Here is a 19,346-nt window from a genome sequence, read left to right as displayed (position 1 = left end):
TTATTTTTTTCTTCAGATATGTACTTCTAGTAAAGTATTAACTTTATTTCTTTATTCTGTGTCTACTTTTTAGTTGAAAAATAATGAAGGCCTTAGTTTGATGTACTTAAGTGCTTCCCTTTAGCCCTTACAGCTATCTCTCTAGTACAATAAAATGTTTTCTTTTATTTCTTCAGGTGTGTGAAAAAGTACAAACAATTGTAGACCTAAACTGCAGCAACATTGAATTTTACAGAACTTTGATTCTAGTAAATGAGAACAAGATATTATTTTTAACTAGAAAATTATCTTTCTCAACAATTCATCTCAAAAATTCAACTAGAATTAAAATAGCGTAAAATTTACTATTTTCAGTTTCTGATAAATGGAACTGTCCGATTCTGAACCTCTGAGATATATAACCAATAATATTGTTGGCTGGCAATATCTCCATTTGAAAAAAGAAAAATGCAGATCCCAGTCTAGGTATTATTACAGACTGCAGTATATTTTGCCACTAAGTTGGTCAACAGTATTCTGAGTTTTTAAAATACATTTGCAGAATGTGAAAAAATCCCAGTATATTTCTAGTACAGTAAAACCTGTAAATTTGACCACCTTTGTAAGTTGACCACCTGTCTATGTTGACCGCTTTTGTCAGGAACGGAATTAGCCCTATCTTGTATAATGAAGGAAAACCTCTGTAACTTGACCACCTTTCTATCTTGACCACCTGTCTATCTTGACCACTAATGTACCCCAAATTTGGTTTGGAGTATTGTAAAAAAACCCTTTGTAAGTTGACCACTTGGTTTGTTTTTTAAAACTTAATTTAGCAAATTATTTTATTCTATTATTTTTTAATAGCTTTCCAAGAATATTTTTGATGCCAGACCAACATTTTACCAACTAAATAAAACAGCAGCATAACTAAACCTCCTTGTAAGTTTAACCACATTGGAAAACTACTAAGAACCCTTTTATTCTCCAAACTTGTTTTTCTTTTGTTGTTCTATTTGAGATTACCTTTTGTACTCTCTGTTCAATGAAAACATGTGTCGGTAGAAAAGTACAAAGTATTATTTTACCAGTTGCAATATTTTGTGGCAACACTGGAATTGTGCTAGAGTAAAAGTTACCTACTTGCATTGCAGTATTTCTGGTGCAAGGGATTAAGAAATAGGACATTTTCATTTTCAACTGCCTTTTAGAACTATGAGAGTCCAGCTTGTTGCTCTTTGTGTTATAGTTTTACGTAAAATGGCTTCAAAAAGAAAGTTGAACTTGAGATTGATAAAAAGTATGAAATATTAAAATTAATTGAAAAGGGAGAAATCCAGAGAAAATTAGATAACACATATGGAATTTCCAAAAGTAGTGTCTAATAAGTGCACCAAACTTCAATAAGGAGTTATTTTGTTGAAAAGTAGATCATCATGGTTATAAATGTATTAAATGTATATGAGAAAAAGAAATAAGCAAAAAATTTGTTATTTTTGATTAGCTATGAATTTTTACGAACTATTAATATCAAATAAGTTTTTACAAACAATGATTTTTTTTTGATCAATTTACTGAAATTTTAAATTTACATGACACATTATACGTCATTCTGAGAAAAATAACGTCTAAAAATATTTGAGTAACAATTTAAATTATTGTTTCAAAGTAATGTTAAACAATGAAAGTGAGTTGAAGAGTCAAAAAATGACATGGTGCAAGAAATGACAAAAAAAAAAAAAATCATTACCCCCTTTATAAGTTGACCACCTGTCTAAGTTGACCACCAAAGTACTGCACCGCAAGTGGTCAACTTACACAGGTTTCACTGTACTTCCAAGTATTTCTGGTATTAGTAGACACTCTGTTAATGCATTAACACATTATGCATTAATAAGGATCAGTGAATATTCATTTAAAAACATAATTCATAATGGAAAATTTAAATTCACCGGGGAAAAAAAAGAGTGCTTTTGCACTAGAAGCAACAAAACAACTTCGTTTTCAACAGCTGACATTCAGTATTTTCAGTATTAATACATTAAATAGCATGTAGCATTTTGATGAATTACTGAAAATGTAACAGTTATAGTGTAAATATTTAAAAAATTTAATACATTCTGCATACATAAAATTCTTCCAAGATCTAAAAGCAGCAAAATAATAAATATTGCACATTGAAAAAATAAATTCATTCATAATATAATATTAACCAAGATAAAATATAAAAATATAAGAAGTTATGAATGTCATATGTAATTATTCAAAGATCTTTATATCAAGAATGTTAAGATTAGGACAGCTTAGCAATTGTAACCAACACCAGATTAGGAATAGTAATCAACACCAGATTAGGAGTAGTAAGAACTATCTATGCACTACGTGTAAAGACAGACACAAACAAACATAGGTGCCCATATGCAAAATTGTAGGGGGAGGAGGGGGCTGAGATATTTTAACCATGGTTTAGCATGATATTTTTACCATGGAATCTCATTTCAGGACAGATTATAGAGTCATTAAAATTAGACATTTTTAATAACTTATTCATTAATGGCTGGAGAAGAAATGTTTCTACATTTTTGCAAAGAAAAAAAGTACTAAAAGCGAGCAAGTTGTAATTTCTAAGGGGGGACTTAAGCCCCCCTTTATGGGCGCCTTTGCAAAAAAATTATCAACCAGAATATAACCCGTTTTATGGAATTATGTGCTAATAGAAACAGAAAATCTCGAGTTTCAAGCAGTTATCAACACCAAGCAGTAGTGGCGCAGCAAAGGGGAGGTTTTGGAGGTGAAAACACCCCCCAGACTTGGCTTTAACATAAATTCAAATTCTTATACATTAGTTTATGCATATGAAATGGTTTGATCAAAAAAACCTTTTCAGAACGCCTTTTTGATCCAAAAAAATCCTCTCCAGAAGCTGTTTTTAAAATAAAAAAATAAATAAATAAACAACCTTCCAGGAGGTAACGTCTTTTTCTTTATCTGGCATTTTATTTTTCACGATCTTTTTAAGGGATCAAATAATTTGATTTGAGGGGTTTTTTTTTGAAAGAGGCTTTGGGTATTAATCATTTAGAAACTATTTATAAATACACATGGGATAACATGAGAGACATACGTTTCTGCCATAAGGAGTCAATGTTATAAGCAATTATTTTCAAAATTAGAATTTTTGAGATATGATGATTATTTATGAGATGCGTGACAATTTGTCCACATGCTCCAAATGCAAGCCCAAACAAACATAAGTGCAGGTTACCTTTTTTTACCTGCTTTATGCAAATCATGTGCTTAATGGAAAACATCGAATGCAGTAGACAGATTGAGTAAATTAATCGTGGTAAATACATACATTAAACATTTGTGTTCAACATCATGTACATTAACATAACTTTTTGTTGGAAGTTAAATAAATTTTGGCTTCAAAAAATCAAAGAAAATAGATAAAATATCCTATAAACAAATTTTCTATTTAAGGCACAAACATTACAACAAAAGCATCAAAATTTAAAATAAAAAGTATAAATTACATATTTTAGAGTTTTTATAAATTTTTAATTGGAGTGCACGCACTATAGTAAAGTTTAAAATGCTATTGTTACACTTCATATTTTTTTTAAACATATGCAATTAATACATTTTTCACATACAGAATGCAGAAAGATTTCCATAAAGTTATCTAATTGAAAAAAAAAAACTTACTAAGAATATTAATCAATATTAAAAAAAACATTCTTCTAGCTCTTTTAAATAGTAAAATATATATGAAAAATACGTTTCACTTCAATTGTAAGCTCATTTTAATATTATATTATATTTATAGCAAATATTCATGTAGTGTTTCCCCCAGGCATTTTCGACAGGATACTGCACACTGCCTTCTTTTTTGGCATTTCTCAATGTGCCCCTTGCCCTTTGAAATTTTACAAAACTTGAACACAAAAAAGAACTTTTTGGAAAGGTAAAGTTTCTTTCAAGCCTGGTCTTGATATGAGGCCCCTAGTTTCAAAACCGGATACTTGTAGGAGCGGACAAACGCTCAACTTGTAAAAAGTCCGGTTTTGAAACTGAGACAGACCTTCCAGCCCCATTTCAAGGGGGAAAGAAGCGGTTTTTGAACCTAATATTGAGCAGGCAAATAGGCCTTATTATTCTCTACAAGATTAGCAAAAAAAAAAAAAAAAAGAAAATGGAATTTTTTGCAAGTATCCGGTTTTGAAACTAGGGGCCTCATATATAATACAGTAAAACATGTAAAATTGACCACCTGTCTAAGTTGACAGCGTTTTTCAGGAACAGAATTAGTTATCATATATTATCATATAAATCTACCTCTATAAGTTGACCACTCAAGTAGTGCACCACAAGTGGTCAACTTACATAGTTTTCACTCTACCATTATTTCCTTATCCACCAGAATTTGATATAATTATCAATATGAATTTCCTCTGTTAGTTGTACAACTTTTAAATAAGAACATTAAAAAGCCTTTTATTATTTAAAAAAATTAGTACCATTGAAAAATACTTGGGTTTTATACAAATCCAAGTATAGTATACAAAAAAAGGTTAAAAAAAAAAAAAAACCCACATTTTCTGACACAAGATTTCTATTAGAAATTACCCTTTTCATTGAATTAAAGTACCCTTTTGTCTGGAAGTAACCTGCCCCCTTTTTTCGGTCTGGGGGAGGGGGGCAACACTATTCATCCATATCAGTTTATATAAACATTCAAACACCTTTCAACCATGAGGTAACACTTCCAACTTTGATGATTGAGAAATTGCTAAAAGACACTGCACAAAATAAAAGCTGAAAAATATTGTTTGCTTCATTAAAACATGGTATTTTAGTTTGATGCTTTAATTATAACACATTCAATTAAAACATTTCTCCGATCCCCCATGTAATCTAAAAAATAAATACCTCTAAAAATAACTAATAATTCAATGCTTAAATCTTACAACCTACAGAAATCAACATTAAGTACACTATTCAGGCTTTAATGGGATCACCTTAAAATGAATTCACAAAAATAATTCAGTAATAGGTTGTTCCAAATCGCAGGCCTTTTGTGCTGTCAATCATAAGTTGCTCTTTATCAAAATCTTCTACGCTAATTGTAGCAAATTTTTGAACATTAAACTCCCGTAATCGTTTCTGACCTTCAGGGTCTTTATGCATGTTCAGCAGACAATCAGAAATATCATTTTTAATTGTATCTGAAAAGAAGCATTATTCATTTTGAGAATTAAATATCCCAGGACAAATTTACTATATTAATAAAAATAATAACATTTAATTACTACTAGAATTATATGAAATGTTTAACTAGCATTTCTTTAAAGATAAAATTACTTTTAATATGAATACAGTATATAAATATTGCCTTAGCATGAACTAAATACATACAGAGAAGGTATTTATCCCAACAAAACATAAAGTGAAAAAGGAGCCAAGTTCGGTTGAAATGAGGTTCAGAGTAGAGGCTGTCACCAAGAAAAAAAAGAGTTCAGATCTAAACGGTTCCATAGCGGCTCCCCTTAGATGTTATTTTCACATGCTCTTTAATTCATTAAGAATATATCAAAGAAAGTAAAAGATTGTTTTCTAAATGAATAGAAGAACATGGGAAAATCCAACATCTATCAGGGGTGGATCCAGAAATTTTTGTGAGGGGGGTCAAGTTTTAATGGCCAGTGTGTTATATCTCCTAAGTAAAGAAATAACAGCTAAGCCGGGGTGCTATTCCCCCTAAAGTTGAGGATACACCCTGATATGCTACGGAACCCCCCCCCCCTAAATAATATAAAAATGTTTTCGAATCCTTCCTTTAAATTTTTTAAACTGCACCATGGATCATATTCTCTTAAACTTTCTTCAAAAATATTTCCCTAGGCGACAGTCTGGTCAAGTTCTGAGAAGAAATACCTTACAGAACCAAGCAAAATCGAGGTTTACATTGATTCCATGTACTATTTTTTCGGACCTAAAGTATTGAAGTTTGATAATAATCATAATAAAATTTTTGTCACTGGGGGGTCAGCTGACCCTTTGACCCTCCCCTGACATCTATGAGGAGCTTGGTACCTGTTTAGATCTGAACTCTTTTTTGTCGGCAACATCGCTTACGCTGAACTTCATTTTGACTGAACTAGGTTCCTTTTTCACATTTATGTTTTGTTGTGATGTATCATTATTTTTTGGAAAGCTAAATGAAAGGTTATGTTCTAATTTAGAAAATTAAATGTAATGCATGTATAAATAAATGATTTTCTTTTTTCCCTGATTTTACGGTGCACTGGTACCCATCCTACGAGACATCTTTTTATTAGTAGTTTGATGATATTTTGATAACTGGGGACTTGGCCCGATCACAAATTTTGGGCAATAATCGCATTTTTTTTTTGTCATTATCAGCAAGGTCAAAGAACATTACCTCTTGGTCTTTGGCGTTGACGATAACTGGGAAAATTGCTAAGACTCATAGTTCTCAAAATCTGTCTGCGATATTGTCCCAGGGATTATCATAACGTAGAAGTAGATATCATAAAATATGCAGAACCAAAGAAAACATTTCTCAATTGCAGAAATTATAGCTGCCATTTTTGCTCCTACTGTATTAAAGTTTTTAAATAACTGGATAAATTTTAATACTGATTAATTTTTATTTCAAGGGCTTAGCTCTAGATTTGCAAATTTAATTGTTTGATAGATCATTTTTCATTTTAAAAGAACTTAAAGTAAACTGTTCAGAAATTAAATAGTTAATTTAAAACTTCAACAACCTTGTTTTGGAAACTTTTGACGAGCCCATTTGTTTGGATTTATTTGGCGAAATATTTTGCAATCACGCAGTGAAGCAGGGTTGGCAAGTTTCTGCCGAGGCGGTTAAAACCACTGGTAGAAACCGGTTAAAACCGGCATGGCAGAAACTGGCAAAAACTTACAAAATGACAAAAAATTAATTACACACAGTAGAAAATACATGAAAAAAATAATTGTTAACTAAAGCACAATCAATTGTTGCATTGCAACAAATCTTACATTGTTTGGACCATGCGGTTGCCTCTTAGAAAAGGTGGTTTCAAAAATCCAAACAGTTTTTTCAATATAATGTGCACAAATGAGGAACTTAAGAATATTCTTGCAACATAAGAGTTAGCAGGCAAGGCATCAAAGAACAAGCAATATTCATGAAACTTTCATCTGTTGTATATTTTTTCAAACTGATCCACCATCTAGTAACTGGGAAAGTGGTAAAAATTTGACTGGAAAAAAAGTTTCGAGAAATGGGGTCAATTTGTTTTGCAAAGCTGTGACATTAGGTACATACAAAATCTAGGTTAATATTGCCAAGTAAAATTCTGACACTTTCTTCTTGAAGCACATGATAATTTCAATCAGAAGCAATTTAAATGAAGGACATAAAGTGAGCAAATTACAATCAGTAATGCCTGTTTAGTTCTGTATATCACTCCTCTTGCCTAACAACCCATATGATTTTTGTCCTTTGTTAGATTAATGCAAATATTACGAGCATATGCAATTGAAATGTTCCTTTTCTAAACTAAATCAAGGGAATTAGCATAGGATTTTATTTTTTACAATGATAAAATGAAGTTTGATATCTCAGTTTATTTAAACGAATATCATTTAGTAATTACTTTAAAAGTTAAGTAAAGTTAAAGTGATTAAAGACACTTTTAAGTTTTTGCCAGTTTCTGCCGGTTTTTACCAGTTATAACCAGTTTCTGCCACTGGCACAGAAAAAACTAGTTTCTGCGGGCAGAAAGCCAACCCTGCAGTGAAGTGATTACGCCGTGATGCTTATAAAACATAGCGCTCATAAAAAATACAGTAAAACCTGTAAAGTTGACCACCCTTGTAAGTTGACCACCTGTCTATGTTGACCGTTTTTGTCAGGAACGGAATTAGTCCTATCTCATATAATGAAGGAAAACCTCTGTAACTTGACCACCTGTCTATCTTGACCACTAATGTTCGCCAAATTTGGTTTGGAATATTGTAAAAAACCCTTTGTAAGTTGACCACTTGGTTTATTTTTTTTTTTAAACTTTCTTCAGCAAATTATTTTATTTTATTATTTAATTATTTATTATTATTATTATTTTCATAACTTTCCAAGAATGTTATTAAGGCTTTGATGACAGAATAGCATTTTACCAACTAAACAGCAGAATAAAGCTTAATGCTGCTCTTTATTGTCCAAACTTGTTTTTCATTTATTGTTCTATTTGAGATAGTAAAGTAAAGTCTTTTAGTAAAGTGAATATGTCTTAGTGCTAGTGCTAGTTCTTTTTTTCTATTTTTTCTTCTATTTCTAGAGTGGTTAGCCTCTTTAAGGACGTAGACCTCTTGCACTGCGGGTACGCAGATCTGGGCTTGCTTATGAGTAAAGTTAAATTTTTCTGGTACAAGGGATTAAGAGATAGGACATTTTGATTTTGCCTTTATAAATTGGGAGAGTCGAGCTTGTTGCTCTTTGTGCTATAAGTTTTACATAAAAAGGCTTCAAAAAGAAAGTTAGCTAAACTTGAGATTAATAAAAAGTATGAAATATTAAAATTAACTGAAAATGGAAAAAGCCAGAGAATATTAGCTGGCATATATGGAATTTCTAAAACTAAAGTGTCTAATATAGTTAAAAACAAGGAAAAATTAAAAAAATTATTTGAATAGTATTTTTAATTATTGTTTCACTTTCAATAATCTTAAACAATGAAAGTGAGTTGAACAGAAAGAGTAAGGGTGAATTCCTCAAAAAATGAATACGTGGTGCAAGAAATTAAAAAAAAAAAATTATTACCGCCCTTTATAAGTTGACCATCTGTCTAAGTTGACCACCAAAGCACTGAACCGCGAGTGGTCAACTTACACAGGTTTCACTGTATAGGTTTTTGCTATTTTAATGTAGTTTTTTGACTTTTTAGATTTTTCCCTTTACATATGCATGGAAATCTATCTTTATGCCAAATCTCAAGTATGTGAGACATTAGGAACTTCGTAAACATTTTAAAGATGTGAGTCGGACAGAGTAAAAAATAACACTTTTCAGGTGTTAACCCCTTGCTTCTCATTCCTGTGAAAATGCTGTGCTTTGGTTTCAACCTCCATTTCTCGCTCCCATGATATTGCCATGCTGGGATGTGCAATATTAACGCGACGAGACTATTAAAATCAATTCATTTATTTTGCCCAGAATACATTTTATTTCCCTCTTTATACAATATAGCAGCACCAGTCTATTTTAAATGTAATTGCAGAGATGCAGGAAGGAAATTCGGTTTTTCTGTCCAGATTATGACATTGGCCTCTATATGTCATGCTTTGAAATTTACTACACAAGAAAACTTTACTAATCTTTACTTATATCACACAAAGGTTTTAATATTTAAAAGACGCATTTCTTAAATTTTCGCTGCTTGCTTGGGCTTGCTTGTTGGCTTTTCATAATATTTTAAAGAGATTTAAAATTTCAATCTAAAAAATATCAAAAATTTTAAAATTTAATGCACATTTTTTGTGCACTTATTTTTATGTAATTTTCTTAATTAAAAAAAAAAAAGACTTTTAAGACCGTTTTCTTGAAAATTATTCGAATGTTAAGGGGTTAATAATTCCATAACTAAAAGAGGTACATTCATGAAATATAGGGTTATATGTCTTCTATGCAGTTGTGTGTATAAATTGTAAAAACATAATGCAAGTCCAGACTATGAGGCGGCAAAAAAGAGGTAGCAGGGTAGAAAAAGCCTTGGGTGCATCAAATAATGCACGTTTTGAAAAAAATTTTAATTTCTCATGGGGGCACTCCTTTAATTGCTTCCTTCTGATGAAAAAACATACAAAAGTTTCATAGAACTTGAACAAAATTCAGAGGATGCTACCAAGGATTAAAATTGTGGGAATTGTTAAAAAAAAAAAAAAAAAAAGAGTACAAATAAACTCCCAATTTTCTATTGCAATATTTGAAATCAACATGAAATTGGGTTGGTTGGAGGTAGAAACATAACCCAAGTACTTATTCCTATACATACAAAAAGGCATTTCATGATTGCTATATAATGTAATTATGCCATTCATATCATATGTTCCAAAGTATTTGATAATATCTCTTCGCAAACTTGATGTAGACCCTTATAGAGAAAAATCTGAACGTTAGTAACAAAATCCTCTAATTTTTCAACACGCTTTTATTAGCTTCTCCTGTGCATATGTATTTTGTAATGGAATCTTGCAACTCAAACTTCGCCCACTTCCTGCAATGAATTCTCACAAATTAGAACAAAATATCTATGGAAACCCCTGATTTTTCTGCATCAAATATAATTTGTTCCAATGTTCCAAGATAATTAGAACGTAAATTATAATTCTTTTAAACTACACAATTTCATGCCAAAATGTAGGTTAGCCATGAATTCAAAATTCATCGTTGATCCCAGTCACTGCAGCACAATGATTTTATTAAAATGTATCTCAAATTTATAAAGTAATACAAATATGATTTCCACACACATACATACATAGATGACTGGTATGAATTAATTGTATTAGACAATTATTCAACAGTTAATTTAGTGGAGCAATTCAATGTTTTCAGAACTCATCTCTTACATCGTAAAGAGTATCATTGTTCTTTTCGGAGTTCAAGAGATCCCGTTTCAAACGTTGCTTGAGCCCTTTAGTCTTTTTTTTTTTTTTTTTGGGAGGGGGGGGGGCATTTTATGAATATAGAAAATTGTGAATTATGTTAAAATAAAAAATCCATAAAACAAATAAAACTAAAAAACAGAAAATAAAATAATAGTTTAAACAACTAAAAAAACATGCTTTTGTTGCAATATGAATTTAAAAATGAAAAATAATCTTTGGAAGATAAGTATGATAAGATAATTGACCAAACAAATAACTTCAATGTATAAAAAGCGTGGAGGCTTCCTACCAATTGTCTTAAATTTCCTCCATTTTTTGTTGTCTTTGCAAAATGTAAATATTCAGCATCCCACAGTTGAAGTTAAGATTGGTTAGTGGATTGATTTTAAGGGCTTTAGAGTCAAAAAACTAAGTTGGAATGGGGGGCATGGTTCAAGCACCAGGTATCGAGAGAATGTAATGTTTTTGGGTATTGCTAGAAATGGAAATAAAGTGACAAACAAGAGTAGTAATGTTAACAATTGTAATTTAGGAAATTTCAGGGTGTTAAATAAAAGCAACTTAGGCATGCTTAAAGTTTTCTATACCAATGCTCGCAGTATTAGGAACAAGATGGATGAATTGAAAAGCATAGTTATGGATGAGAAGTTGGATGTTATCGGAATTACAGAGACATGGGCTACCGAATCTGATGCAGAGTTATTACATATTGCTGGGTATAATTTATTCAGACAGGATAGAGTAGGTAAAAGAGGTGGTGGGGTTTTATTTTATGTTAGAGACAATTTTATTTGCAATGAATTGGTCATAAATGATAAGCCTACTGATATTGATATGGTTTGGCTGGAGTTGATGAGCAGTAAGGGCATAAAGCTACGCTTTGGAAACATTTATAGGCCACCTAATTCAAACCAGGGACAAGATGAACAGATGTACCGTATTATTAGTGACATGTCTAGTAAGGGATCCGTTATCATAATGGGGGATTTCAATTTTCCGGGTATTGATTGGAATAATTTTTATCCTGGTAATGGCAAAGAAGAGGAATTTTTAAAAGTAATTGGTGACTGTTTCTTAGATCAAGTTGTAACTCAGGGAACTCGAGAGGAGGCCATTTTGGATCTAGTTTTTTGTGACATAGGTAGTTTTGTTCAGGGGTTGAGTGTAGGGGAGCATATTGGAGATAGTGATCATAACAGCATTAGGTTCCGGGTTAAATTTGAAGTGTGCAAAGATGATAATTTTAGGTTTGTGCCCAATTTCAGAAACACCGATTTTGTTGCACTTAGGCAGAGCTTGAAAGAGGTTTTTTCGTCAGGGTTGGAAAATAGCGACGTAGATCAGCAGTGGACGGAATTTAAGGATAAACTTGCTAAAACCGTTGGGGACTATGTTCCATTTAGGAGAAAAGGTGTTAGTACCAAAATTTGGCCCATGTGGTTCTCCAGGGAGACTAAAGAAGCTCTTAATTATAAGCAAGCCACTTTTCGTAAGTTTAAAGAAACTGGTCAGAGTGCGGAGAGGCTCCAGTATGGTAAGGCAAGGCGAAATTTTAAGTATTTGGTACGGATTCAGAAAAGGGAATTGGAGCAAAGGCTGGCAGATGACATTGATGGGAACCCTAAGAGGTTTTTTGCTTACGCTAATTCCGGGAAAGCTCGAAACAGTCAAATTGGGCCTTTGGTTGATGAGCATGGAAATTTAATCCAAAACGATAGGGATATTGCAAATGTTCTAAATAACTTTTTTTCCAGTGTGTTTAACGATAACTGTATCTCAACAGTTGACACTAACAAGACACAAGCTATTATACAGCTTGAGGATTTTGTATTTTCCAGGGAGGAGGTTTTATTTCATTTGAAAAAGATTAAAGCAACTAAAGCTCCGGGACCAGATAATATTTATCCTAAAATTTTAGTTGAATGTGCAGAGGAATTAGTGGATGTTATTTTGAATATTTTCAATGCTTCTTATAACTCGGGGACGGTGCCAGAGGACTGGAAGCTGGCTAACATAACGCCACTCTTCAAGAAGGGGTCTAAAGGTATTGCTGGGAATTATAGACCTGTAAGTTTGACTTCGGTGATTTGTAAGATTTTCGAAACTTTGATCAAAATTAAGATCATGATGTTCTTAGAGACTAATAGTCTGTTGACTAGTTTGCAGTATGGTTTCAGGAAAGGTAAATCCTGTACTACTAATTTATTGCATTTCTACGACAAGGTTACCTCAGCTTTAGATAACAAAAAATGTGTGGATGTTGTTTATATTGATTTTCAAAAAGCTTTTGACAAGGTACCGCATGTTGCTCTTCTCAGCAAGTTAGCTGACATTGGAATAGGAGGAAAAACTTTACTTTGGGTTAGAAATTGGCTTACTGGTAGGAAGCAAAGAGTAGTTGTGAGAGGAAATCATTCTAATTGGAGTGATGTTTTAAGTGGGGTTCCTCAGGGATCAGTTTTAGGGCCTCTTTTGTTTATTATATTTATGAATGACATCAATGAAAATATTTCTGGAAGCATGAATTGTTTTGCTGACGATGTAAAAGTTATGGGGATTGTCGAAAATGAAGAACAAGTAAAACAGCTGCAAGAGGATTTAGATCATATTACTAAGTGGGCAGATAAATGGGGTATGGCAGTTAATGTAGGGAAATGTCAAGTGCTACACTTAGGTCTTGGAAATAAGCGTATGAGATATCGTTTACAGGGTTCAGTCATAAATCAGGCAGATAATGTTATGGATCTGGGTGTCTTTATAAATCAGGACTTCAAGTTTAGTCAACAGTGCAGTATTGCTAGTAACAAAGCCAACAAAATGCTTGGGTTCATCAATAGATCTATTTCAAACAAATCTAAGAAAGTTCTTCTGCCTTTATATAGGAGTTTAGTAAGACCTCATTTGGAGTATGCTGTTCAGTTTTGGTCGCCTTATCTGAAGAAAGATATTTTTGTATTGGAAAGGGTTCAAAGAAGGGTAACTAAATTAATAAGGGGACTCTCAGATTTAGATTATGATACCAGACTTAATAGGCTTAACATGTATAGCCTGGAGCAAAGGAGAGTCAGAGGGGACATGATTCAGTTATTTAAATTTATCAAAATGAAAGATGTAAACGGATTAAATTTTTGCGGGGAAAGCAGGACAAGGGGTCATTGTTTTAAGCTATTTAAATCTCAGGCTAACTTGGAAATCAGGAAAAACTACTACTTTAGCAGGGTCGTGGGCACTTGGAATAGCTTACCGGAAGAGGCGGTAATGAGCAGGGCCGGACTGGGTGGTCAAAAGGGCGCGGGAAAGCCGAGTTGAAGGGCGCCGATTTTGCCTCCATAATATCTAAGGATTTAAGAGATAGTGCGGACATTTTGATAGGATAAAAAAATCATTGAGAAGTAAATAAAGTCCTTTTTTTTTGTTACAGAAAATATCCAAAAGAGAAGTCTTATTTTTTGCAAGTTCAACAATAGTAGGAGAGACCTCCCCCCCCCCAAGAGTGTTGGCATCCCCCCCTTAAATATTACTGATTACCCCCTAGAAATAGACCCTCGCTAAAAAAGAGAGGAAAAAACCCCAAAATACCCCTGAAAATTTGAAGAACGCTGGGGGGGGGGGGGATATTTTCTAGTTTCTAAGAATGAGAAATTTTGCTAAATGTTTCTCAATAGGCACTTCTTCCGAAAATTCATTGCTTGTTCGTCTTTCTTCTGGAAATGCATCATTCACTAGTTCAATAGCATTAGCAGACAACATCTCTTGCCGTGATACATTATTTTTTGTGTTGTCGATTGAATATTTTTCACTGGTATCTGCTGTCGTTTTAAAACATGATGCTGTCATTTTGTCACATAAATTTGACGATTCTTTAAGCTGAGGAGCTTTTTTCTCCGTGCGATTAATATTCATGCCCAAGTTTTTTTTTTTTTCGTATTTTTCTTGCATATCATATGCTAGTTGGTTAATTTCAACAAAATGCTTCTGCAGTTCAAAACTAAAAAGAGATGTACACCACATTTGAAACTGTTGTCCGTTTTCAAAGACTTAAAAAAAAAAATTCACTTTTTAATGTGCTAAAGTATAAAACTCAAAAAGAATCAATTAAAAATATCATTTCATTATAGCATTGTTAAAAATCTTTGCATCTCTGCATGGTGCTTTTTTACAGCATTTTAGTTACGCAATTATTTTGAGAATAGGAGCGAGTGTTAATGAATATCACAGGTTATAAGGTTAAATAGGTCATTACTAGTTTCTATAAATATACTTTAAAAAGAAAAATGGTACGTTTTTGGATGAATAGTACTACAAGAAAGGCATTCAGTCATGAACGGAAAACATGATTTTATAAATTAGGTAAGTCAAGAAATGTTATAACCTATCTAGAGATGTAAAATTTCCGGGAATTTTGAAGTGGTGGAAAAAAACCGGTTTTTCAGGAAAAATTGGAAAATTTGATTTTTTATGAATAAAACTGGGGTTTCTTAATAGCTCTGTTTCTTGGAACATATAAAGGGTTAAACATCAAAAAATATATGCTATCCACACATCTTTTTCTGCTTGACGGAAATACACATAAAGGTAAGATTAATTAGAAAAAAAACTTTTTTATAACTGAGAGCTTTTATGGTCAAACACCAGAAATAAGTCAAATCGTCATTCATCCAATAATATTGGGTAATGTGTGTCTAATCATAACAATCACATTTTCTATTTTAGATTGCCTTTGAAACTTGAAATATTATTGAAATTTTCGACTTTCAAACATGATTGATATTTTTTTCGAAAGAAAAATAATACAACAATGTAACTTTACTGTCTGAAGATGAAAGCTATTGAGTTTTGATTTTTTCCAATCCAGTCTAAGTCCAAATCAAAGCTAAATTAGTTTTTCTTAAGCTGAACCAAAACTTAAACTGGAGTTTCAGTTTATTCATACGACCGTGCTAAGCACAGTAGTAAAAGTAGTCATACCAGCACTTTTGAACAAAACTGAGTTATTATAACCAAGTTGTTCTCTGTTCTGAATCAAATATATGGAAGAGCCAAGCTTAGCATGGCAGTATACAGGATGCGGCAAAAAAAAAAAAAAAAAAAAAAAAAAAAAAAAATCGGACAAAAATTGTATCATCGAATGGAAGAAAGGTAATTTCATTTTAATGAGTGCCTTATTTATTTTTGTCTTTCACTTTATTAGAAAGTAATTTAGGATTTATTTCCTAATTTGTATTGTTTTTCGGTTTTCTTACAATTTTAAGCAAAATACCTGCTATTTTAAGTTGTTTAACCAAGTAGAACGACAGTTCGTCTGCTTGTTGTGTCTCTGCAAACAGTATTTGAAACGGTATGCCGTTTCAAGTGGCTTGGAAATGATAGTCGATGTCCGGAAAGTGTACAAAAACGAACAGTGAACATTTCAGTTAATCGTCAGGTCATCCAAAAGCGAGTTCAATGAAATCCTTGGGTTGCCACGAGAGAAGTCGTTTGTAAGACGGGAATTTGTAACCGATAAGTGCGACTAAGGGAAAAAAACAGCTCAAACAGAAGTTTTACGAGTTATAAAAAGTTTAGGCATTCGTACGACTCCAAATTATGATAGAAACGTTTGAGATGGGCAGCAAGTCCACCTTGGAAGAGATAACTTTCACTGATTTACCGTTCAACCAGCTCAGATCCCCAGAACAATAGGATTTGGTGTGTAGACACGCCAAGCACCTTAGAAAATGTTAAATATCGCCAAAATCCGAAGTCAATCTTGATCTGTGATGGAATCAGCACAAGCGACAAAAAATCTAGTTTTTTGTGGATGAGGGCCGTAAAATGAATCGAAAAGTAAACCAGAAGGCCATTTTAGAAGTTATTGTACTTCTGTGGGCCCCCTAAGAGCACTTCAGCATTGTAGACTGGACATTTTCCTTAAACTCCACACCGATTCATATGGCCAAAAAGACAAGAGTGGTGTAAGGCGCATTGTTTTTGACATGATATGATCTTTTGAGGGGGCTCTCAACTCGCTAGACCTCAATCCCATTTATTACACTGTATGGTCTAGAGTCAAAGGTCTACCCTAAACTACACATAAGTTTGAACTCTCTAAACCAACTGCTTTATAGGCAATAGGATTGATTAAAGGATTTGCGGCTCTCGAATGAAAATTTCAATAAGCAGTTGCATCTCTGTATTACTGCATAAGGGTGCCAGTTTGAAACCAATTAAATTTATTGATTGCTGAAGGTCTTCTCATATTATTTTTTGTGTTTTGTTAATTTATTTATTTTTAATAAAGTTTCATGGAAAATTGCTTGTCCTTTTTTTTTGTCGCATCCTGTACATTTGGATCGCATAGTAAGCAGAAACATAGTTTCGTGATTTAAAGTTATGCTTGTTTGTTTTATGGAGAAGGAAAATAAATTCTTCACTAAGGATATTGGTTTAAGCTTTTTTGAGAAAAAAAGTATTATTAAACGTTTTTTGATCTATATGGAAATTATATCATCGTACCGCAACTTGCATTAAAGTTACACAGTATTTTAACATACAAGGGGGGGGGGGGGGGGATTGCGTCAAAATTTAAGTGTGAGAAATTTCTAATCACTTTTTGCTGAAAATTTCAATTAAAACTTCCTGAAAAGTTAAAAAAATTCATTTTTCAATTTTTCCGCAGTGGAAATAAACCCCTTCGAAAAAAACGGTTTTTTCCGTTTTTTTCGGAAATTTTCCGGTTTTTTCCGACTGTTTTCATCTCTAAACCTATCAAAAATGAAAATTAATAAAGAGTAATTAAGATGAAGAATTTAGTGCGGATATAACATGAGAAATGACACTAGTGGTTAATTAATTTCAGCTCTTAAAAAAAAAAAAAAAAAAAAAAAAAATCGAATTATGTTCATTCATTTGTTCTGTACTTAAAGTATAATATTCTTTTTTTGCATCTCAAACGTCAAATTTAATACGAATTATGCCTCTGTAATGAAATAGACTTATTTATGCTAGACCTATGATTATTAACAGGATAATGTCATAGCAAATATCTTGGGTCAAAGTTACGAGAAAATACAACCAATCAAACTCCTAACTCATCCAATGCACCTGATTGCCTCTTTGCAGTACGTAATAAATAATATTTTGATAACACTGCACCTATTCGGAAAAGCTTGAAAATTAAATTATTTGAGAAATCATTTTATGTATGGATATACATTTAAAATTGCTATTATTGTTTGTAACCATTATAAGGAATAAATGAATTAATAAAATAAATAAACTAATTAATAAAACTTTTGCAAGAAAACTCAACGATTTCAATTTAAAAGAACAAATAAATTTCTTGACCATCTTGTCTAATTTTCCCCTTGCCTCCTTTTTACATTTAAGAATTCCTTAATTTTTTCGAAGTAAAATTAAAATTACAATTTTTTTGTTCCGCAGGGAAAGAAAACAGGAGGGTGTTTCGTGATGATATTTTTTTCCCCCATTCTTAAAACAGGATCTAATTTCTGAAAATTCGTTTCAGAAATTCTCGCCAACCAAAGTGTTATATTTTAAAAGTACATAATAGCAAACAACGAACATTTTTAAAACGTTTCCACTCATTTTTATGGGATTGTTGTCTTAAAATTTCGAAAACTTTTTGAGTGTTAAATTTGGTTTTAGAAAACTGACTCGAATTAGAAAGAGCCGACATGAAATAAACCAATGATATTAAAAAGAGAGGGAGAATGAAAAAAATAGTTCAGGGACACGCTTGATCTTAATCTATTTTACTATTTAAAATAATAGTTTTCATTTGATAACACAAGTCACTTAGATTTTATCTTTCAACTTATCCAAGTACGTTGTTTTTTTTTTTTTTTTTTTATTATAACTATGTGTTGTGGAAAATTTTGCAATCATTTATTTGTCATTTCGCATCTCATAGATCATATTACAGTTTTTTTACGAATCATAGATTGTATTTCTATAATTTAAGATTATACATGAAGGAAAATATTTTCGCAATAAAAAGAAAATGAAAACTGAAACGAGTAACCTACTGTTGAAAAGATCCTTGACTTGATGTATCCAATTTTGTTGCAGCTTCAAAATCACATGTTTACTAACGCTAAAATCTGATCCAAATGACTCGTCGATTCATAACAGCAATCGGACCTCTGTCGTCTAACTGGATAAAATTTATGATAGTTGTCCTTCCTTGTCCAGCAGAAATCCGTTGCCACAAATCCCCAAGCATCGCAAATCCTTATCCATAAAACGCATCTTAAAAGGCGTCATTTAAAGCCATAAAACCATTAAAGTCAACATGTGTGGTCTACATGTATGCTCCCTTTTTTCTACTTATCATTAAGATAGTTTGTTAAAAGCTCTTGTACAACAATGATGCGAAAGACCCTCATAAAACGCTTTAATGGTTAGAATCTTAAGCTTTTTTTCCGTGAAAATTGTCTTTATTTTTTAAACAATCAAAGGCGCCCATATGCAAAATTTTAAGGGAGGGAAGGGGGGGGGGGGGTTCAATAATCTTCCCCATGGTTTAGCAGAATATTTTTCCCCACGGAAACCGATTTCAGTTTAGATTAGAGATATTAAAATTTGACATTTTTAATAACGAATTCACTAATGGCTGGAAAAGAAATTTTTATACATTTTTGCAAAGAAAAAAGCACTAAAAGTAAGGAAGTTTTCATTTCTAA

At 32.2% G+C, this 19,346-nt stretch overlaps 1 protein-coding gene across 2 annotated transcripts in view; it reads right to left on the bottom strand.

Annotated features, from left to right (window-relative positions):
- Window positions 1–3,693: 3,693 nt before the first annotated feature.
- The window catches only part of LOC129225916 (uncharacterized), a 38,860-nt gene continuing 23,207 nt past the window's right edge, over window positions 3,694–19,346 (bottom strand). For both annotated transcript variants that reach the window (XM_054860448.1, XM_054860449.1), the window contains exon 6: window positions 3,694–5,207. In XM_054860448.1, coding sequence (XP_054716423.1) covers window positions 5,026–5,207 — 182 coding nt within the window. In that variant the 3' untranslated portion in view covers window positions 3,694–5,025. The remainder of the gene's footprint in view (window positions 5,208–19,346) is intronic.

The sequence above is a fragment of the Uloborus diversus genome, chromosome 7, assembly GCF_026930045.1.
Source record: "Uloborus diversus isolate 005 chromosome 7, Udiv.v.3.1, whole genome shotgun sequence".
Lineage (NCBI taxonomy): Eukaryota > Metazoa > Arthropoda > Arachnida > Araneae > Uloboridae > Uloborus > Uloborus diversus.
This window is presented reverse-complemented; position numbering and strand designations above follow the sequence as displayed.